At 38.0% G+C, this 23233-nt stretch overlaps 3 protein-coding genes across 3 annotated transcripts; 2 read left to right on the top strand and 1 right to left on the bottom strand.

The window, feature by feature from the left end:
- Positions 1 to 4277: 4277 nt before the first annotated feature.
- Positions 4278 to 12742, bottom strand: LOC106087181 (BTB/POZ domain-containing protein KCTD9). Its single transcript, XM_013252140.2, has 3 exons — positions 12036 to 12742; positions 11861 to 11975; positions 4278 to 4842 (listed from the first exon to the last, which is right to left on the bottom strand). Exons 1-3 carry the CDS (start codon positions 12615 to 12617, stop codon positions 4511 to 4513), a joined length of 1029 nt encoding a protein of 342 aa, XP_013107594.1. The 5' UTR covers positions 12618 to 12742; the 3' UTR covers positions 4278 to 4510.
- A 1034-nt stretch (positions 12743 to 13776) lies between these two features.
- LOC106087183 (trichohyalin) lies at positions 13777 to 15440 on the top strand. The gene is made up of 2 exons (XM_013252143.2): positions 13777 to 15129; positions 15190 to 15440. The coding sequence occupies exons 1-2, from the start codon at positions 13913 to 13915 to the stop codon at positions 15314 to 15316; spliced, it is 1344 nt and encodes a 447-aa protein (XP_013107597.1). The 5' UTR covers positions 13777 to 13912; the 3' UTR covers positions 15317 to 15440.
- A 2603-nt stretch (positions 15441 to 18043) lies between these two features.
- Positions 18044 to 19427, top strand: LOC106087180 (Golgi to ER traffic protein 4 homolog). Its single transcript, XM_013252139.2, has 2 exons — positions 18044 to 18584; positions 18645 to 19427. Exons 1-2 carry the CDS (start codon positions 18213 to 18215, stop codon positions 19281 to 19283), a joined length of 1011 nt encoding a protein of 336 aa, XP_013107593.1. The 5' UTR covers positions 18044 to 18212; the 3' UTR covers positions 19284 to 19427.
- The last annotated feature ends 3806 nt before the right edge of the window (positions 19428 to 23233 follow it).

Raw genomic sequence — 23233 nt, 5'->3', positions numbered from 1 at the left:
TAATCAAGTTAATCCCTTTTGAGAATTTAATCAGAGTGCTCTATAAGAAACTGCTTCAACAATGGAACTAAACAGCATGCTCATAGATAAGTTTTATATATTGGGTTGATAAAGAATTTGAACTTCGCACTTTGACTGGTTGGTGGCGCTTGTGAACGTTGACAACATTTCAGCTTTGTTCAGTTCTTCAATAAAACTCTTGTTCTGTCGCTAGCCGTTTGTTCGTTGCTATGTAGTAAAAATAGTTCTTTTTATTATTGAGCCAAACTTAAATCGGACAATAGACATTCAAAAAAGTACAAAGGAAGCCAATCTTAAATCGGACAAACCACATTCAGAGGAAAAAGTAGGTATTCTGAATCAAAATAAAAGAGAGAATGAGATGATAAAATTTGGGAAAACTTCCAACATTCATATGGAAGGAAGTTAGCATAAAAAAATGTGAATTTAATTATTTTCATAAAAAATGCCACTTCTTGTTATTTACGAACAATTTATTATGTACAGAAATAATTTTTCTTTTTTCATCAAAAACAAATTCAAATTTTATTAGGTTCTCCCGGTTTATATATGTCATGTACCCGCCATAAAAGGTTTGCATAAGTTTTTCAGTTTTATTGACAATAAAAGAATTCTAGAATTGGTGTATGAATATAGATAGGAATCAAAATATGTGTTTCATATTTTAATATTCTTAGACCCATATGTATAAAGAGATATCGCTAAGGAGCACACCGTTCAGAGTTGAATTCTAAAAGTAGATCCCTTATCATTAGAGAGCGAATATATGTATATACTTTTTGTTTATTGGGCCGATTTTGACCAAAATTTGTATTAAGACATAATTTGGTGTACACATGAGGTGAGAGGCGCGAATTTATATTTAATAATGTTATGTGTAAGTAATATCCTTATATTCTGTCGGGCCAAACTTTGGATACCCATCGCTACGAATATATGTTTAAATCGGGAGATTATGGTCGGGTCTAGATGATATGTGTCCGAATACCTTACATTTGAGTCATATATTGTCCCAATCTACCAACGTCCTTTTGGGTTGGGCCCAATAGCTTGACCGTAAACTTGCCATCAGATTCGTATTTTTGAGTTGTTATTAAGGTAAAAATAAAAATAAGATTAAATCGGTTTGGTCATTTTCGATATCGAGCGTTTTTTATGTCAACAAATATGAAAAATATGCAAACGATGCAAAAAGTATGCAAAATACTGCAAAAGATAAGCAAAATACACAGTTTTCATATAATATACAAAAATTTCTTAGTTTTTTCTTAACGTACATTCAGTGAATTGAATTTCTGTGTTTTTAAAAATGTTTCCGGTGCTCAAAAATTTATATGCAATTGCATATGTATCCGCTCTCTTCAGATCATTAAGTAGCAGCACTCTATGGAATGTTCGTGGTCAACTTTGCAACATTGGACTTCAGACCATAGATTATTCAAAAATACTTGGTGCCACATTTGTCAGCATTTACTTCACAGGAGTAGGAATAAATCCAAGTCGCTTTTCTGTAGCACTATGTCCAAGCAGCCGGCCAAACCACCAAGAAAAGTGGCCGCCGCCCAGAAATATCGATTAGATCTTAAAGTTCTAGCTCCATTAAAGTAGGCCTTAAGATAAAACAGCGTATCAGCCAGACCATTACAGCATTCATGACGCGAAGTAGAAGCAATGCTCTATACTACTCACTAAAATAGTTCTGCCCAAGAAACCGCATCGTTCGATGCGATAGATTCAGCCAACTAAACTTCTTTTGGCAAGGGAAAACGCTAATGTTCAGACTGTGTGTTCCGAATGCAACCAGGGACAACAATTAATATACATATCTCTCCTCTTAATTAGTATTGGGTTGCCCAAAAAGTAATTGCGGATTTTTCATATAGTCGGCGTTGAAAAATTTTTTCACAGCTTGTGACTCTGTATTTGCATTCTTTCTTCTGTCAGTTATCAGCTGTTACTTTTAGCTTGCTTTAGAAAATAGTGTAAAAAAGTATATTTAATTAAAGTTCATTCTAAGTTATATTAAAAATGCATTTACTTTCTTTTAAAAAATCAGCAATTACTTTTTGGGTAACCCAATAATATCCGCACCCTCTTTTCAACCTATCCTAATTGATGTATTCATCTTTCCACCAGACCACTCTGGAAGCACCTCATTTTAGCCAACGATTGTTGGATGAATGCGGAAAGTTGTTATCAAAACACAGAAATATCGTGACAAGCTCTAGGCCATAATTGTGCAAATACAAAAACTAAAGGTAAAGTCGGCACGGGATAATTATGAGCAAGCATCAAACAGGCTGGAACTCTGCGCTCAAATCTGTGCGTTGTTCTTCGTTATCACGAGAAGCTTAGCTGGAAGCTAACGGGCGCGTCCATAGGTTGTGGATAGTGGAATGCGGAGTAGCTGCAACGACAGTCGCGGACAATCAGCGGTATCGAGTGGAGAGTCTCAGTGAGAGGACGGGTGGCACCTGATTTTGCTTAAATACTTAGTGCGTATGATGCTCGATACAAGTCAAGTTATAACCAATGGCCATCATGTTCCCACGGCGATCGATCGTATAGACCGAAACGAGCTTGCTCGCCTATAAAAGCTTGACGAGGGTCGCCACCTCCACATGCAAATGTGGCTACAACAACAACAAAAAGTAAAACAAACATTACGAAAGGCACTTCTTTTTGGTTGTTTTTCCATTTTATGTTCTTTTTCTTCCAAAAAAATAGTAGTCAAATGTTTAACCAAAATAAAACAGCTGAAGCAAAACGGCTGTTTTCTAAAATTCGAAATTTTTCCACTCCCCATTTAATCAGAATAAAAGGATTTTATTCGAGGGAGAAATAAATTCCCTGAAAGTTTATTCCCAGGGAGTTTTCACAATTGGGTTGTATGTCAGGAACTCCGTGTTGCTCATAATATGCCTAATCGGACTCCATTCTACTGATCTGAGTTGGTTCAAGTCTGGTATCATTCTCTCACCCAAGTGCCGTGTGTGTGTTGTAGCAGTGTGTTGTTCACTGAGGCGGCAGCCCTTGCCAATGGAGAACTCCATCGGGTCAATCCGGTACGTACAACCGGCTACCATGGGATTGACCCAAGTGCCGTAGTCTGTTAGCTGCGAAAGCCCGACAATGACATAAGAATGTTCCAACGTCTATTCATCTACCCCTTATGCGGATTTAATACTTGACGCTCCTGTTCTGCATAATCCCAATACGATTTTCGTCGTCCTTCCGACCCTTTCACTCTTCCACACTGCCATATACGCGCACATTATGGGAATTCCTGACTTAAATTTCCCTTTTCGAGATTGCTTTTTAGTATTAAGAGCGCACAGCAAGCCTATAAATGGCTTAGGTGTATGTCCATAGTGGCTGGGGCGGATTAATATCCGTGCCCTCTTTTCAACATAACCTAACCGATAATGCAACTTCCAACATTCCTACCAAGTGTAGTTAAAATATATCCAATATAATTTCTATGGGACCGATTTTTCTTCCAAAGTAAGTTAGTACTTCATTCGTTTCACTATTTCCCAATATTAACCTACTGTGCATTTGATAAAAGGCAAATAAGCTGTTTACAACGTTGAAATCAACCTCCAATTAAACAGGTTTTGTTGTTGTTGTTGCCACATATTCATGTGGAGGTGGCGATCCTCGCCAAGCTCCTGTAGGTGAGCAAGCTCGTTCCGGTCCAAAGGACCGATCGCCTCGGGTTCAAGGTGGCCATTGGTTATTAAAAGGTGTCATATCAAGCATCATAAGCACTCAGTATTTGTGCAAGAGCCGGTGCAACCCGACATCTCACTGAGACTCTCCGCTCGATACCGCTGATTGTCCGCGACTGCCGTTGCAGCTACTCCGTATGGAGCATTCCACTATCCGCAATCTGTGGACGCCGCGGTAGCTCGCAGTTAAGCTTCTCGGAATAGCAATGAATACCACACAGATCGGACCTCAATGTTCCGGCGTGTGTGGTGTTGACAGCTATCCCGTGTCGGGTTGTTGCTGTGGTTGTTGTAGCAGTATGTTGTACACTGAGGCGGCAGCCCTTGCCGTTGAAGGAATCCATCGGATCAATCCTGTAATTACAACCGGCTGCCATAGGATTGAGTTTTTTTTTTGTACTTTTACTTTTGGTACACCAACATATACAATATAATAACATAATATTCGTAAACCCTCGTGTTAACGAAAAAACCCTGAACACACTTCTTAAATTACTACCTTTGGACATAAATTTTAAGAAACGCTTATAATTGTATGTGTAATATATTTAAAAGGTAAGTTATTTGAATAATTACATTGAAATGAAACGTAAAAAATAAAATATGGTGAATAAAATTTCATTAGGAAATAATAATTTTATGGCGATACCCATATAAATAAAATAAATACATATATTGGATTTGTTTGCTGTGTATATAAGATCAAACAGAGTAACAAACATCACAGAATTAAAATATATGCGGCACATCTTGTCCAGTTAGCGGATGGCCTGCGCCATATGTAGAGGTGTGACCATAAGAGTAAGCTCTGCATCTTTCAGATTAGCTCCCCTTAAATTGGCTTCCTGTAGATCGCTTCCAGACAAATTGCAACGCTCCAAATCAGCCCCAGCTAGCACAGCGGAACGCAAATTGCAGTTTTTCATGTTGGCATTTTTAAGATTGGCTACTCTAAGGTTTACAGCCGCCATATTGGAACTTTCCAAGCAGGCCCCTTTGAGATTTACACCCTCAAGATTAGTACGAAGGCCAGATGGGTCCTCAAAATTGCATCCTCTTAAATTCGCACCTTCCATATTGGCACATAAACCTGAAAATAATTGGTAACATCTTTAAACACAACCTTTTTTGTGGAAGTAATTTATCATCATTATTGAGCAGTTCTTATGTGAATTAGCAACTGAAGAGCAGTAAACAGAGACAACCTCTTGATTTTATTAATGACTTGAACTGTTTGCAATACACGAGAAAAAATGATATGGTCAAATCTAATTATCTGTTATATGCATATGCCATATCCAGCTATATCTTGTGCCAGATATAATTATACTTGTTATTAGAGTGTGGCATGTCCGTCTATGGCGCTGAACGCCTCAGTTCATATCCTGGGGAAAACATGAGAAAACTTTCCAGCGGTGGTTATCCCCTCTAAATGATGGCGACATTTGTGAGGTACTATGCCATGTTGCCTGCTTGTTCTACCACAATATTTATTTTCTTGCACTGTTTGCACGGTTTGATATTTAAGTCTTCCTGTCATGTGTCTTGTTGTGTTAGGATTTCACCACCGTAGGATAGGGGGTATATTCATTTAGTCATTCCGTTTGCAAGACATCGAAATATCAATTTCCGACCCTACAAATTGTATATATTTCGGATCGTCGTAAAATTCTAAGACCATTTAACGATGCCCGTGTTTCTGTCCGTTTATCCGTCTGTCCGTCCGTCTGTTGTAATCACTCTACAGCCTTCAAAAATTGAAATTTGCTGAAATTTGGCACAGATACGTCTTTTTCATGCACGTTGCTTAAGTTCTTGAACGGCCCAAATCGGACCATATTTTGATATAGCTGCTATATAGACCGATCTGACGATAACGGGTCAAATGCCCATAAATGCTTTAGTTTTTATCCGATTTCGCCGAAATTTGAAACAGTGAGTAGTTTAAGGCCTCCCGATATCTGAACTAAATATGGTCCAGATCGGACTATATCTAGATATAGCTGCCATTTGACCGACCTCCCGATCAAGGGTCTGAAGCCCATAAAAGCTTTATTTTTTAACCGATTTCGATGAAATAAGAAACAGTGAGTTGTTTTGAGCTTCCCGATATCCGAGCTTAATATGGTTGAGGTCGGACTCTATTTAGATATAGGTGCCATATATTTCGATCTGCCGATAAAGTGTCTGAAGGTCTCCCGACATCCGTCTCAAATATGGTTCGGATCGGACTATATTTAGATATAGCTGCCATACAGACCGATCTCCTGATAAAGAGTATGACGCCCATAAAAGCTTTATTTTTTATCCGATTTCACTGAAATTTGAAACAGTAAGTAGTTTTAGGCCACCCGCCATCTGACCCAAATATGGTAAAGATCGGACTGTATTTAGATCTAGCTGTCATATAGACCGATATGGCGATTAAGGGTCTGAAGCTCATAAAAGCTTTATTTATTACCTGATTTCGTTGAAATTTGAAATACGAAATTCAACAGTGACTTATAAATATAAGATTTTATGATCTTCAGACCTTTAATCGCCATATCGGTCTATATGACAGCTATATCTAAATACAGTCCGATCTTTACCATATTTGGGTCAGATGGTGGGTAGCCTAAAACTACTTACAGTTTAAAATTTCAGCGAAATCGAATAAAAACTAAAGCGTTTATGGGCGTCATACTCTTTACCAGGCCACTCAATGTCCGTGCCAAATTTGGGTGCATAAGTTATCCAAAAATTATTTTTTTTGAGTTATGTTTCATTTTGTCCTTGTCACTCCATTTGCAAAACATCGAAATATCCATTTCCCTGCACAGCATACAGCGGTCAAAAAAAGTATTCATCATTCAATGTTTTTTTTTTAATAAGTCTACAAAAGACAATTGGAATAAAAACATATTAAACTAATGATGCAGTAGTGCTTGTGTGATATATATGTACACAATTTCATTGTTTTTAAAGAAAAAAATAGTATTTATTGGAACAAAAAGGGCCATTTTACAGCTGAACACAAAAAATTAAACAAAAAAAGTATTCATCATTGCAAAAAAACAAAAAAATAAATAACATAATTTAAAAAAATTAATACTTTGTTATTCGACCACCGCGTCTTATAACTTCTTTTAAACGGTTTGACATCGGTTATATTTTGGTCTATATTAGTCCATTCCTCCATTATCACCTGTTGCATTTGACTCTTGCTCGAAAAATTGCGCGTTCTCAATTTGCGTTCGAGATGTTCCCAAAGATGTTCAATTGGGTTCAAGTCGGGACTTTGAGGAGGAGTTTTAATGACTTTGGGGCAGTTATACAGCATCCACATCTTGGTATTTAAAGCAGAATGTTTGGGGTCATTATCTTGATAATATTGAAAGTTTTTACCAAGCCCAAGTTTTACAGCACTATCTTTTAAATTCCTCTTTAAAATGTCAATGTAATACTTATGATCCATTACTCCATTAATAATTTCAAGATTTCCCGCTCCTGAAGCCGCCATACACCCCCAAACCATTAAACCACCTCCACCATGTTTTACAGTAGCAACTGTGTTTCGTTCTTCAAGCTCTGTATTTGGTTTTCTGTACACTATGACCTTTCCATCGCACCCAAAAAGATTAAACTTGCTCTCGTCTGCAAAAATGACTGTTTTCCAAAATGATTCGGGCTGTTTTACATACATTTTTGCGAAGTTTAGCCTTTTCACTCGGTTTATTTTATTTATAAAGGGCTTCTTACGTGCAGTTCTTCCTCTGTAACTATGCCTTTTGAGTGTATTTCGAATTGTTTGTGTAGTAACTTCCTTCCCTAAATATTCCATAGTGTTTTTACGAAGAATGGTCGCATTTGTCTTCGGAGTTTTCTGAACTTGCCGCACTAGCCAACGCACAACTCCAACTGAAAGTGCTTTTGGTCGACCAGATCTTGGTTTATTGTCAACAGTTTTCGTTTCTGTCCACTTTCTGATGATGGATTGTATAGTAGATCGTGGTCTATTTAATATTTCACTGATAGTTTTTTGAGTTAAACCATTCCTGTGGTGTTTTATTATCAAAACTTTTACCTCATCAGAAACCTCGTTTTGCTTACGACCCATTTTGACAAAAACTATATTTTCAATGAAATTAAATATTTGCTGTCAAGGGCAAAGCCTCCTTTACTAAATAAAGCAGAAAAGGGGGATTCCCAAATAATATTTGAATTTGACTTTGATGATAGCACATCAATGATGAATACTTTTTTTGTTCTGTTTTTGGTGTTATTATATAAAATTGCATTTTTTGCGCTAATTAAATTTATTTTTTGAATTTATTTTAAAACATATTACGAAAAATAAACTATTGCATAAAACTGCATTATTTGTTTACTTTAAATTTTCTTCAATTACCCAAAATAAGTGAATTTATTATCAATTTTGCTAATGATGAATACTTTTTTTGACCGCTGTATATATTCTTGTTCCACGTAAAATTCTAAGACAATTTAACGATGTCGGTATGTCTGTCCGTCGTTTGTAATCCAGCTACAGCCAAACAAATTTGGTTAATACGCTGAAATATGGCACAGACCCGTATTTTTTGTTATTTAGCGGGTAAAGGCTGGTACTATATTCGCTTTTCGCGATATTTTTCGGCGATTACTTTTTTTGGATAATAGATTTTAAAGCAAATCACCATGCTGATTTCATTCAGTAGGACTTTTTCTTATTACTCATGGTACAATTTTAATAAAACTGTTTTTAATGTAGTGTTTTAAAAAATTAATCACGAAAAAATGTGTTTTCAACGATGAAATACGAACATAGTACCAGCCATAAATCGGAACATGTTTTGATATAGCTGTCGATTATGGATGGCAACCTTAGTTTAATTGCGTTGTCAGTTGACAAATTTTCATAACGACATGCAACTTTAAACTAAAGTTGCCAATGCCAGTTGCTAAAAATGGGATTTTTTCGGCAGCCACTTTTTTTGTGGTTGCTCTGTTGTTTTTATTAGCAAACTCGCTGGATAGGGCCTGCTGCTTCTTCTTTCACTCTCTTATTTTGTCTGAGCCCTCCCTATACTGGCACGGTCAGCAAAAAACCGTTTGGGGGTGCTAGTACCGGCCTTTTAGATATTTCGCCCCAAAGGGATTGGTTCTCTACTACCAAATTTCTTTCATTTGAGCCTAAATATATTTCATATGAGCCTAATATTGTCATTATTGGTTAAAATTTCCATTTGGCGTCCTTTGGAGATGGGACGGCCGCACCTGTTTTTGAGCTGTTATAAACATACTAAATTTCGCGTAAATTGCCCCATCCATCTGCGAGATCTGGCGCTTTTGAAAATATGGTAAGGAGAGGGTCCACTCACTAAAGTTTGGATTTTAGATCTACTTCATTCTCTTGGTTTTGTTGGTGGATTGGAGTAGCCAAACTCTTTGCCCCGAAAGTGGATATCAGATTCATACTCTACTCCCAAAAACCACATTTGAGCTACATATGGCTATAGTCGGTATATATTTGTGGTTCAGGGGGAGTTTATGAGATGACTCGTCCCTGAAACACTTGGCCATAAAACAGATATCAGGTTTGAACCCCTTTTTGCCATAATCCACAAATATGTCCAGTTTGAGGCGTTAGTAGAGTGGGGCGGCCACTCACACACTTCGCCCTGAAAAAATATAAGCGTCGTGCTCTACTGTGGGAAAAAAGTTATCTTTTATTTGAGCTGCAATTGGTTTTGGGAGAGTTTATGGGGTGAGACGACCCCCAAACACTTGGCCTCAAAATTGAATATCAATTTCGTTTTCTTCTATCAAATACCTGTAATTTTAGCCCCTTATTGTCATAGTAGGTAAACATGGACGGTTTAAAAGGAGTTTAGGAGGTGGACCTGAAATAATATCAGCATCGTGCTAGAGCACGATTTTTTTGAGCCTCATTATGTCAAGCATTTTGAAGGTGACGATCAAGATATTAATTTTTTTTTGTATTGGTTATCTACTTTCAAAATCATATTTAAAAGCTACCACTTGGGATACCACATTTTAAAGATCCGCAGGTCCTCCTGTGGCTATCCCAATTTGTGGGTAAAAAGTGTACTATCCTACCAAAGGCCTTTGTTTTGCAGATCTATTCTATCCCGATCGGCCTTCATTTATTATTTCTAATTCTTTTTTTCTTTGGGTAGGCGTTTGCCCTCTGACACATCCTTTCATTTGAATACAAGATATTCTCGCTCGTCCTACATGACAGTTTGGTGTTGTTTTTATTGGGAGGAGAGGGTCGGTGCTAAGTCCCAAAAGACAATATATTTGAGTTCTTTAATGTCGAGATCTACATATCCGGCTGAACGGCAGGACGTGACCCAGATACTTAAATCCTTATATTATATATATTCGTTTATATTCGTTTATTTCCCATATTTTCCCGATGGAACTACACGTCTTATTGAAGCATATTAGGTGGGTGGGTCGGTCCCAGACTCTGTCCAAAATGTGTAAATCAGATTCGTAGTCAAAGACCTTTAATTTTATACCCATTTTGTGACGTTCGATTCACAAAAAAAAATGTGTTCTAACTCTCCTGCAAATTTGTACTGGCAAACAGACCTAAAATTGTTTTTGTTGTTATTGTAGCCCCTTTTTCATATGGGGGTGGCGATCCTCATCAACTCATCAAAGGACCGATCGCCGCGGGTACAGGCGCCTTGTCATTTCGAGCATCATAAGCACTCAGCATTTGTGCAAGAACCGGTGCCGCCCGGCCTCTCACCGCTGATTGCCCGCGACTGCCGTTGCGGCTACTCCGTATGAAGCATTCCACTATCCGCAACCTGTGGACGCGCCCGGTAGCTCGCAGCTAAGTTTCTCATGACAGCAATGAACACCACACAAATTGGAGTTAAATTTTCCAGCCTGCGTGGTGCTTACATTAGAATCACTTCCTACATGTTCATTAGCATCACTTCCTACAATGAGGCTTTTTTCCCTGCAGAAGCGGCTTAAATCAGCAACTTAAGGCAAGATGGCGGTATCTTTGAATCGCGTGGCATATATAAGTAAGCCAGTCAGTAATGATATTTATTTCAAGGCTGGCTACTACTGAATCTTTAGTGCTTAGCGACGGAAAAAGAAAAACAGGCTCTGTTTCGAAAGTCGAAGTCGAGTTTATGCCCCGACAACTGTGCTGAGTTTGGATAAAATTCGAAAAGACCCCTTAACAATTGTACCACTTACAGTCAATACCAGAACTTACATCCTTTTTTCTGAAATTTAAAACAGTGAGGCCTTTTCTAGCATTACTTGGACCTTCGATATCTATGGTTTTTTCTGCACTCCTAACAAATACACAAAAACGACAAGAAACAAATTTTGAGTGATCCCCGACGATTTTTTCAGTAATTGACTTGGTATTTATCTGTTGGAAAGTCCTGATGGTCATGAGGTCAGCCTACCAACCTACCAAAAAAATAAAAACCTATCAATTTTGGTAGGAACCTACCAAAAACGGGAACACTGATCTAGACTTGAAGAAGTCTTAGGCTTCGCTGTCACTGGCTAGAACAGACGACTCAACCATCGTATGGAAATACATGCTGACAGCCTTAAGGTTGCCAGTATCGAGTTTTGCTGAAACTGAGAGGACGTCGAGGAAGAGAAAACTATAAAACATCTGCTGTGTGTGTGTGTCAGCATATGATACCTAGTCCTGTGGTATCACGATGGGCGAAAACGTCTAAGTGAGCCTGCCACTTTAACTTAACCTAAACTAAGGCGGGATTTGAGACAAAATTGTGGCTTCTAGGGTTCAAGAAAACATTAATAAGAAGTATCCTTGCTAAATTTCAGGCGCGTGTGCTTCACTCGTTCCGATTTTGACAAATGAACGGACGGAAGGACATAGCTAGATTGTCAAGACAAGAATTTATAAACTTTATGGGGTCGCAGATCGCTATATCACAACATTTACTACTAAATGCGAGTACGTGGTAACACGAGCACAAACTTACTTAGTTCGACTTAGTAATAAACATTAAAAATATTTCACGATGACAAAAAATTAGTTTGGTGAATATGATTTCCAATCAAGATGAATTTTAAATAAAAAAACTAAGTACCTTTAACTGATATAAGCTGAGCGCATTCCAAGTTGGCATATGCTAAATCAGTACGTTCCAAACAGCAGTACGTTAAATTTGCATGGGACAGATTACATCTTTGCATGCAGGCATACTAAAACAAACATCAACTTAGTTCAAGTACTTAATAATAACATTTACATTACATACACACCTTGAAATTTATATTACGAAAGTCTAACTTTCTCAAATCAGCTCCGGCCAAGTTCACACCCTGAAAACGTATCTCTGTCATGTGCGACGTTTGTATTAATGCTTTAATAACATCTCTTCGGGTCAATGGCTGGTTATCTAAAGACTGGTTGTTTTGCATTATTTGTGATTCCAGCTGGCTTACTAGTGATTCTAAACCAAAAAATTTCGCTTCCTCCAAAACCCCCTCCAAACTAATGTTGGGATCTACAATGAGCTGTCCGTGCCTTAAGTAATTTATAATGGGTTCGAAATAGTGTGCACTTCTGTCTATTAGGTATGCTCCTTGTTCGTCCTGATCACTTGGCATCATTGCACCGTCTTGCGAAAACATTCGTGCCAACATACTGTCTGGTTCTTTGCTCACCAAAGTCCATATGGTGGTTTGGAAAACTTTACCTCCAACATTTATTTTCACCCATTTTGATGAAGGAAACTTTTGTTGTTTGCTTGCTACTTTAACCACCGCCGAGGTTGAAGGGGCCGATGTTCTTTCCTTATCTTGAGACGATGCAGCATTGCAAGTGTCCCCTTCTATATTCATAATATATATAAAGTTCTTTAAACTTTTTTTTATTTTCTAATTCTTAACTTAGAACTCGATATCCTACGAAATCTCAATGTTTGTGCACTAGATGTAAATATAGAACGGTAAAAGCTGAAACTGAAATGAAATGAATCGGTGACAAACATAAATGGATAATCAGCTGGTTTATTTTCGCTTAGTCTAACGTAATTGTATATTTAATAGGGTATCCCTCCAAGGCGGATTTAAAAAGGTGGCGGTATTAAGATGACAGATTTTGTTTGCATTCTCTTATTTGTACCGCACCAGGTAGTGTACGGTAAGGTGGTCTCAGGCGAGCAGCTGTTTTTTGTTTGCAATAGCTTTGTTGTTACTTTCTTTCTCGCATATTCTCTGCTAATGTTCGCACACGTATACACACACAATTATTTGTGCGTGTTGGCAAAACATCGAGCAGCGTGCTGACAAGATGGCGGATTGCACCATATGATTTATGTTTGTTGTACAAATGAGACCACCTTTGTTTCGCCATGCATACTTACAAACACGAGGGTAAGATTCTTTGTGTTGTTGTTTGACTTTTGTTTGTGTTCTGGCAATGATTAGGGTCCGTCAGGCATTTCGCTGCGAAATCAGTAGCGAAATATATACTGACGCAGCCACATGTCACTAATATTTTGCTCATAGTACTCCAAGATGCACTACAAGTACAATCTTTTTATTTTTGCTTTGATTTTGCAGTAAGTCTAAATGTCAAAGACTTGATATCACAGCTGTGATATTCCTCTAAAATCTTAAAAAGATATTCTATTCGATCCGATATTCCACACAAAAGCAAAAAAAAAACAGTGTTATAATTATGAAAATACAAATATAAAACACACTTGTAGAAGATAAGTTGTAAAACAAAGTTTATTTCTAAAACCACTTTGACATATCAATTTACGGCATTTGCCACTCAATGTAGTTTCGTTGGGGGTAGATTTTTGTTGCTGTGCTAATGAATCTACCTCTTAATTGTTCCATGATAGAACTCAGTACTTCTACTGAATGTGTTCACATATTCTTCGTCACTATTTTTTTACAATGCGTTTTGACGTAGAGATTTTTTCTTACTTCAAAGTCGATTATTCGATTTTTTTAGTTAGTAAAAGTCTACTTCGACTTTTTTGTACGAAAAGTCGAATTAATTATTATTAACCCTTATCCAAGGCCTTATAACGCCTTGCCCTTATCGTTATTAGATCCCTATTGTGTTGTCCCGGGTAACACAAAATTATATATATTTTTGAATTAATAATATTATTTTAGCCATGTCCTTCGAGTGTGTAACTAAAAGTGATGGTCGCCATAAAGGAGTTGGAAATTCTGAGAATTACTTTCAAAAGTACATTCTCGATGAAGAAAGGCGCCTGAAAACAAATGAAACACGGCAGCAAAAAGTACCGAATCCGAACCATTCATCGATTCCATTGGATGTTGACATATGCAATGAACTAAGGGAGTATAAAAACCAGGACATATTGGAACAGAAACGTAGACAAAAATTGCGTTGTGAAAGCCATGAACTGCGTTTGCTTCAAAATCAACTGCAGGTTGCTTTTGTTTCCAGAGAGTTGGCAGAACAACGAGCAGAACAAGAAAAACGGAAACAATTGGAAATCCAAAGAAAACGTGAGGAAGACGACAACTGGCTAGCTGAATGTGAAAAATCTAAAAGGATTATCCTACAACAGGAGGAAAAGGAACGACAAAAGAAGAACAAAGTTCGGGAAATTTTACAAGAACAGATGAGAGAAATGCAACAAAAACGCAAGAATGAGTTTGAATCTGTTATAAAAGATCGCGAAGATATGGAAAAGACCCTTAAACATATACAGGCCGAGGAAAAAGCGGAAAAAGATTTAAGTCAACGTTTTAGGGATCTGTGTAGAAAGGAAATGGAGGAATGTGTGCGCAGTAGAGAAATTCAAAGACAATTGGAGAAAGAGCAAAACTTGGACGACACTGAGAAACTCATGGCATATCAAATGGAAAGAGACGAAATGAAGAGCCGAATGGAAGCACAAAAAAGACAAATCATTGCAGAAAAAATGGCACTTAGCGAAAGGATTGGTAATGAACTGGCGGCAGTAAAAAGTGAGAAGGAAAAAAGGGAGGAACTTTTAATTTCCCTCTTGATAGAAGAACGTAAAGCTAAGGAGGATTTGAAGTACCGGCAGAATATTGAAAGAAAGATTAGAGAACAAGGGGCAATAAAATCACAATTAGAAGCTTATCGGAAAGAAATTGCTGCCCAAAAGCAGCTCAAACTGCAGGAAGAAGAGAAAAGAATACGTGAGGAGTTTATGCGTCAGATGGCAGAGCAAGATAAATTAGATCAATTGTCAGACGAAAAGCGTCGTCGCAAAGTTATGGAACACAATAAAGCATTGAGGGAAATGATTGAGTTGAGACGTAGCCAACGTGCTGAAGAAATAGCCGAAAGAATAAGTGAATACGGAAGGTTGTTGAAAACGGAGCAAAGAAGGTAATTTACAATTTGCTTAAAAACTACATGTCCTGTCTAAATGTATGCATCATTTTTTAGGAATCAATGTATAGAAGACGAACGCATCCGTATTTTGCAATCGACTCCGAAAGAATTGCTACGTTATTTACCACCTGGAGTAATAAAGCCTTCGGATAGGGAGTTTTTATCGCTACAACCGGAGTAGAATTGATTATTAAAATTCTTTCAAATACGCTGGTTCTAAAATGTATACTGATTGCAGCTTACATAAAATATGACGAGTACAACATTTGATATTGACTTTTGTAAATAAATATTTTTAAAAATTTTGATTTTATAACGCTTATAAAAAGCAATATCATAGATAAGAAATCCTTTCGTCTGTTGAGTACTGTTAAGCGTCCAGATCTAGGAACTCTGCGAGTTAGGTCGAGAAAGATCTAGTTCAAGTCGATTAGGATTGGCTGGGTAGTTAAACAGGTGGGGTGTATTGCGTTGTGCCAGGTTACAATCGTTATAGTTACAGTCGATTTACCCATGTCAGTCTGTTCGTATATGGAAATCGCAATGGCGGTTGAAGGAGAAAAGATAAGGGTTTGAAGTTATGCACAGACACACGTTGAGGATTACAAATGGGTTAAATTGGTATATATATTTGGCGGTAGGTTAGGTGTAGGTGGGAGTCTGCAATCAGATTCACCTAGATATTTTAGTCCATTGTAGTACTACAGGAATAGAAGAAGGAAAATGACTTCTTGTTCCTTTCCTCGAACCAATCAGATCGCTAGCTAAAAGAAATAAGAACCTAAAGACGAATTTCTTGAGGACATACACAGCAGGCGTTCTATTTGTTTCTCTTCCCCGACGACCTATCATAGCACACATGATGATGATTCTTCTTCTTCAAATATATGTTGGGCCATACAATTTTGGATTTTGCACAATTGTTGTTGCTGTAGCACCATTCGCTGTAATTTTCTAAGCAGATTTATTCTATGAGTATTTTGAACCGTCTCCAGATCTAGCTCCTGGAAACTGCCCGCCTCAATTGGACCGGCCCGGAAGTCAAATTAGTCGGTTTTTCCGGGTATGAAAATATGTGATTGTAGTCATGGGATCATGTGTTGCATGCAGGGCACATATAGGGGATATTCCCCCTTATTCCGGTTGACGATGGCGTAGTCGAATGTCGACATTTTTCAAAATGGTATTATGGTTGTCGAAGACGGAAATTCCTTTACATTTTTGGTACACCATAAGTGGAATTCGACTGTCAAATTTGACGAAAACCATCGATATACATATAAGTTAATTACATTCTAACTACTACACCGCGCCTTTTTGCCGAGAGAGTACGAAGCTAACTTCAATATTATTTTTTTTTTATTTACCACAATATTTTTCTGTTATCAAACTGTCGAAGGCGAGTAAGTTACAGAATACCACGAAATGTGAAATTCACCTTTGACTACACCTTTTCGCCTTCGACAACGGGCTTGAGGGATATGAGTTCAGTTTGCTACACCATCAGGATCTTAATTGGGCCAGAGTAACTCTTGTTTTTCTGGGTAGGTCTTTCTCAACGTATGCTATTGATGTTTGGCATTTACAAAGGACTATATTCGGCTGATACGATGGAGTCGCATTTATTGCAATATCCTGATGCATATTCTGTAAGCCCCTTCTGTATGAGAAAGTTGTGAGTGGATCGGTGATGTGTTGTCCGATCGCCTTGCTAAGCATCCAGATACTCATCCAGATACAGCTCCTGTAGGTGAGCAAGCTCAGGAGTAGCAGTGTGTACAACACACCGCTACAGCAACAACATCTGTAGGAAGCCCGTGATGGTCCTTAGGGTTTAGTTTTAACAGGTCCGTAGATTTCATATGAATAATTCACTGCTGTACGCCCAATCGTGTAAAAAGTTGTTAATAAGGTCTCGTTATCCATACCCAAAAAGCTGCCTGCCAAAGTTTTGAGTATTTCCTTTCTGTTTCTTGCCTTATCGCAGACTTTAGTCAATTACTGTCGGAATGATCCGGCACGCGATGACAATGGTGGTGTTCATTATTGGAACTCTGATCTCCGATTTGTGTGGTGTTTATCGTCATCACGAGAAGCTCTGCTGTAAGCTACCGGGGGCGTCCACAGGTTGCGGATAGTGGAACGCGGATCGATGAACCACACGATCGGTTCTTTAAACCACATACATTGAAGCTCAAAGTTTTAGCCTGCGTGGTGCTCATAGTTATCTCGTGCTGGGTCGATGATATCATTAAAAAGAGTGATATGTATGGCGATAGTGGTAAGTGCCGTTTTCGTGCTGGGCTTCTTCCTAAATTCATTCTGGTGGTTGGAAAAAGGGGCCTTGTTCGGCATGTTGGTCTAAGTAAGTAAGTGGTTAGCTAGTCTTGCAAGCTCATTCGGTCTACAATTCCCTGCGATATCTCAGTGGCCCGGCATCCAGAACAGTTCATTTTGAAACAGTTTAGCCATCTAGTTGAGATATCTATGACAATCAAGGGCGGCTACGTGTATGTCCACGTACCTAAAATTGGATATTGTAACTCCAATCCAATGGTGGAACAGTACTTTTTATCAAATAGCGGCTGAGACAACGCATAGAATGACAAGGATAACACAATGTTCATCCACGCTGCTAAAGAAAGCTCACTCAACCACACGGCTGTGGTCACAGGCATTTTTCGAATTATAATTCAGTGCTTCTGTGACGCACCATCAAGTCAACTTTTGGAGTCGGCTGAGTATTGAGCAGTAGGTTAATTTTTAAAACGCCATTTAAATTAATTAACGGTATATTCTTTCACAAACATTTGCACGATAAATCTAATAATAGATAGATGACAGCCTCAAACGCCATATGACATTCATTAGGAATGATGTATTGTATATCATTTCAACATGTCAAAATGTTTGAAGAAGAAGAATTCTTATTTAGTCGATGAAAAATAAAATTTGCATATTATTTTTTTCGGAGAGTTAAGAAATTTGGGATTAAGTGTAAAATTGGGCATTCTATATTTTTGTTAAGTTCAGAAACAAAGAGTTGGAATAGTATACGTTGATATAATTGAGTAGATATGATGACAGCTCCCGAAAAATCGACAACGGCTGCCACTGAGAGGGGCCAACGAGGTGTTAGTCGGGTCTTGGCTAAATTGGATAGCTCCCTCGAGTCGGGGAACTACTATGAGGCACATCAAATGTATAGAACATTGTATTTTCGCTATACGGCACAACGGAAATTTGAAGATTGTCTGGAATTGCTGTATAATGGATCATTGAAGTTAATTTCGAAACAGCAGGAGGCAAGTGCAGCAGATTTGGGTCTACTGATTTTGGACACATTGGAAAAACGGGGCAATTGCAAAGATGGCGATTTGTGGATAGAACGAATCGGTAATATTATAACATGTCTGAGTTCAGGCTGTGTTGAACGTGATACCCTAATTGTATGCAATCCCGTATAAAACCATGGCTTGGCTTTATAATAACGTCTCTTTCATTTTTAGAATCGTTCTATTAAGTGGAGCGCTGAAATATCAGGAAATTACCCAGGTGATCCGGCATTGTATAAAATCCTGGCCCATGTTTTCTGGTCAGAAGGCAATACTGAATTGGCTCGACGCTATTATATGCTTTGTCGTGATGGCAACCTTTGTGGTCGCATATTAATTAAAATCAATGAATCTAAGGGTTATAGTAGTGAAGTCGATTTGTTTATCGTACAAGCAGTGTTGCAGCAAATAAGCGTCAATGATCGCAATACCGCGCAGGATACGTTTGCCTCGTACACACGCTTTCATCCAAAAATAAATCGCAAGCAAGCTCCTTTTAAACAGCCTTTACTAAATTTTGTACATTTTCTGTTCCGTTTAATGGACACCAAGAACTTGGAAGCCTTTAGGGCTTTGTGTACACTATATAAAGCCCAATTAGAACGAGACCCAGCCTTCGACAAATATTTAACGAAAATAGGCGTTCAACATTTCGGTGCCAGTCCTCCTGCACCTGAAAATCGATTTGGTGGTATGTTTGGCGATGTTTTATCCCATTTGCTGCAGGGTATTGACGAAGATGACGATGAGGATGAATCCAGTGCTGGACATGTACAACGCGGTCGTGGCGATGGTGCTCATGCATTGGACTGACGTAGTCCGATTTGGTGGGAATAAAGGAGTGTATGTTGCTATATAGAAGTAAATTTCAACAGTTGCTTTGATGACTTTATTTTTTCAAACCTATGGTTAAAGTTTCATTTTTATGTCATAAATATTTAAACGTTTCTTAAATTACCTTTTCATATGTTTCATTTGCTGTCCAAATACCCAGCTACATTTCATATGTCAGGAAATCTATATGTTTACTTGTGTAGTAATCGTCCAGTCGTCAGGTTTTCTGATAAGTAAAAAATTCAATTCAAACCGGCATTCGTTGTATAATAAATTAAAGGCAGGGATTTTTCCATTTAATACATATTGGTATCAATATTTTCCCTGTGTGCAGATCTGGTTATGTTATGAAAAAATTTTAAAGATCACATTATAGGATGTCTTGCATATCGTTTGGTGCTGTCTATTACGAGAAGAACTTCCATTATGTTAAAAAATTTATTATCAAGGGTAAAACTTCAATTTTCGAAATTGAAAATTAATTCTTATTGCATAAAAACACTGGACAAAAGAGTAGAATTCAAATGAGAACAAGATTCAAAACCGTCTTCATGTTGTTGTTGTTGTTGTAGCAGTTTATTGTGTACTATCTTTCGTCTGCTTGATTCTGTTGAGTGTCAAGACCCAGGAACTCCGCGACTAAGATGGGGTGCGTCCACAGGGATCTGGGTCTGAGTCGAGTGGGTCTGGCCGGGCAGTTAAACAGGTGACGTGTATCGTGCGGTCCCTGGTTACAATCGGGACATACATCTTGCACGTCGGCATCAATCCTAGCTCTGTGGGAATTGAGGCGGCTGCATCTGCCGGAACGTAATTGAGCCAGAACCACTCTGGTTTGCCGGGGGAGGTCGATTTCTTCGGGTGCAATGGGTGGCGGTCGTTCTCCAAGGACTACATTAACCCGGTAGCCAATTAACGCGTCTGCTACCGTGCCTGCATGAATGTTGTTCAGACCCGCTTGATATGCCGCTTGATCTAGAGGTTCTCTCTTGATCAAGCGGGTCTGAACAACATTCATGCAGACCGTCTTCATGTTACAGGTTTGCTAAAATCAGAGGAAAAGTGAAAAAATCGATATAATTATATCAGAATGAGAACTGCTCTTAGCCACAATGTACTTAAAGCGTTCTAAGTTTGGCTGGGACAGATTTTATATTTTTTATCATTAATCGCAATTGTGAAGTTCTTTGCAAGGTTTCCTTTATAGGAAATGGGATGTAAAAATAAGAAATCCCATGTTTTTTTTATATTTTAGTAAAATAATTGCTTTATTATGGGAGAAATACCTAAAAGTGGGCCGATATGTACTGTTCTTGATGATATGGACTATTGGAGGTTATGGGCCAATTCATTTGCAGATCATAGGAGAAGTCAACAAATTTCCCACGAACATTCCATAAAAAACAGGAACTGTAAACTTCTCACATATCAATGAGTGCTGTCCGATTCAATTTAAGCTCAAAGTTAGAAGAAGTCATTATGCAAATTTCAGTCAAATCGGACAAGAATTGAACCCAATCGGGTAATCGGTTTATATGAGAGCTATGTCTAAACATGGAAAGAATTGATCCATATAAGTCCCGAGCGGACTTAAGCCGTAGGATGTGTTTGCGGCAACCGATCCAATGGACCGGAATGATCTTGGAGCGATTACCTATTGGAGATGGACGAGGATCGATACCTCCACAAACAAACAGTTGGCCAGTGGGTACAATAACAACAATAAGTGTTATTGTAAAATTTTAAGCTGTAGCTTTACTCGTTCGAAAATCAGCTTGCTTTCCACCAACGGACGGAAATGGCTAGATCGACTTAAAAGACGATCAAGAATAGAACTGTGCACGTTTGACAAAACAACATATCTCGAAATAAGACAATTTTCCAGGATTTTTGTTATAAATGTATCTACTGAAGGCGGTTCTCTCTGTCTTACCAGGGTCTTTCGTCCTTTTCTAATTTATCCAATACGTAAAATCAACATATATCCGTTTTTATTTTGAAATTGTATATGACAAAGAACGTAATTCAAATAAGTTGCCCGTTTTTCAAAAGATTGAAAAAAGTTGGACACAGACTACAAGCTCACTTATACAAGATAGGTGCGGCAAGTGATAGCATGTGTAGGGCATGTGGGGAAGATGATGAGACGTTGGAGCATTTCCTGTGTCATAGCAATAACAGAGATGAATCAACCTAGGGGCGAGGTATGGAAAACAATTAGGGATTTTGCAAGTAGCATGGAATTCCCGACTTAGATTTTCTTTTTCGAAGCTGCTTGTAGTACTTAGAGCGCACACCAAGACGATTACTGGCTGAGGTATAAAATTCAAGGTTCCTTTCCTGACTACAGACATTGGCTAACTCCTTGGGGTCTGCGTTTAAGACCTTTGAAACTGTGGTTTGTATGGTGTGTTAAATCTTCTGTCCCACATTAGACGTCACTGCAAATTCGCCCAAGATTTTGCCACCCTATTTAGAACTGATGAATATTTCGAGACTGTAGGGGTTAAATGGGGACATGAGATGAGCGAAAATTAATTTAATGGTCGAAGCAGTACATTATTCCTTCTAAAATCCTAGATTTTTACTTCACTCTCATAGACGTGTGCTGCCAGGCGCAATATGTGGTACTAGCGGACGAGCGTAATGGGACTTGTTCCACTGACCCCACTAATCTCAGAACGAGCGAGCTGAATCTGGAAATAAACAGGGTCGTCAGTAGTAATATGTGGTTGGAACACTTGAAACAATGTGCTATGGGCCCTATGACCAGTTTTAGATGCAAAATGTCCTCTTTTAAACTTAGTAATCTCCAAGAAGTACAGATGGTATTTTGTAGCTATGACTTTGTAAAGCTCAAAACAAAATATTGGACCTAACCTTGGTGGCATTTAGAAATCATCTGGTAAAGATGTAGTTAGTTGTTGTGTTTGTTTTTTTTTTAACCAAATTATGAAAAATAATCATTTGTATATAAAAGACGTTTAAAGTGTATTATAATGAAATAAATAGCGAAATGGTCCTACAGAGATTTAGGAAAGTTTCGAAAATTTGCTAAACTGTTGTTGTCGGCTATAATTATGTGTGTTAAAGCTCGTCTTTCTTGGAGCACAAGTTTGTTCTTTCGAGCTAGTCTGACCAAATATATATACTGTTTAAAATTTCACTTAAATATGGTTTTATCTGCAGCAATTTGCCGTTAATAGGAAAATACGTTAAATATTTCGATATAGCTCTCATATAAACCGACATTTGTGTTGATTTCTTGAGCCCCTACAGGGCTCAATTATTATCCAAATTGGTTGATTCTCCTATGACCTCCAATATTCACGCCAAGTATTGTTCAAATCGGTTCATAACCTGATAGAACTCCCTGATCGAGCACCTAGATGGCACAGTTCTCATCCCAAATGGCTGAAATTTGCTAAGACTGACAAAATGTAAATGAACAAAATATTTAAATATCAGAGGAATCGGTTAGGTGTCCGTAAACTGCACTTGGGCAAGATTGATTTGTCTAACAGCTTTATTTAATTGTAGTTCTGTCAAGGATTCGGATCCAGGCCTTCATCGTCATAGGTGGGCAGGCTAACAACCATCAATAGTCGTTATAATATAAAAGTCGACTTTTCAATTTTGTAGCCATTAAAAGTCGACTTTGACTTTTTACACAAAAAGTCGAGAAATCGATTAGTGGAAAGTCTACTTTAAGTACAGACAGTAAATAGGTATAGATAGACCACCGACTCTTTATAGAGAACGCAGTACAAAGATTGGAAATAAACGAAGAAAAGAGAGAATTTCAAGAGAAACTGAATATGATTTAGCTTGTTTTCTATCGATTGTAGACTTTTTGTTTGTCCTTAAACTTTAAATTAGTTTTACAAAACACTTTTAAACATCTTTTTTGTTAAATTACCTGTGTTTTT

This window comes from Stomoxys calcitrans, chromosome 2, assembly GCF_963082655.1.
Source record: "Stomoxys calcitrans chromosome 2, idStoCalc2.1, whole genome shotgun sequence".
Taxonomy (NCBI): domain Eukaryota; kingdom Metazoa; phylum Arthropoda; class Insecta; order Diptera; family Muscidae; genus Stomoxys; species Stomoxys calcitrans.
This window is presented reverse-complemented; position numbering and strand designations above follow the sequence as displayed.

Coding starts and splice junctions, on each gene's coding strand:
- LOC106087181 (XM_013252140.2), bottom strand. CDS start 12,617: ATGAATATAGAAGGGGACACTTGCAATGCTGCATCGTCTCAAGATAAG. Junction 11,976..12,035: donor TTCGTAATATAAATTTCAAG/GTGTGTATGTAA, acceptor TGTTTGTTTTAG/TATGCCTGCATGCAAAGATG. Junction 4,843..11,860: donor TCAGCTTATATCAGTTAAAG/GTACTTAGTTTT, acceptor AATTATTTTCAG/GTTTATGTGCCAATATGGAA.
- LOC106087183 (XM_013252143.2), top strand. CDS start 13,913: ATGTCCTTCGAGTGTGTAACTAAAAGTGATGGTCGCCATAAAGGAGTT. Junction 15,130..15,189: donor TTGAAAACGGAGCAAAGAAG/GTAATTTACAAT, acceptor ATCATTTTTTAG/GAATCAATGTATAGAAGACG.
- LOC106087180 (XM_013252139.2), top strand. CDS start 18,213: ATGATGACAGCTCCCGAAAAATCGACAACGGCTGCCACTGAGAGGGGC. Junction 18,585..18,644: donor TTGAACGTGATACCCTAATT/GTATGCAATCCC, acceptor TTTCATTTTTAG/AATCGTTCTATTAAGTGGAG.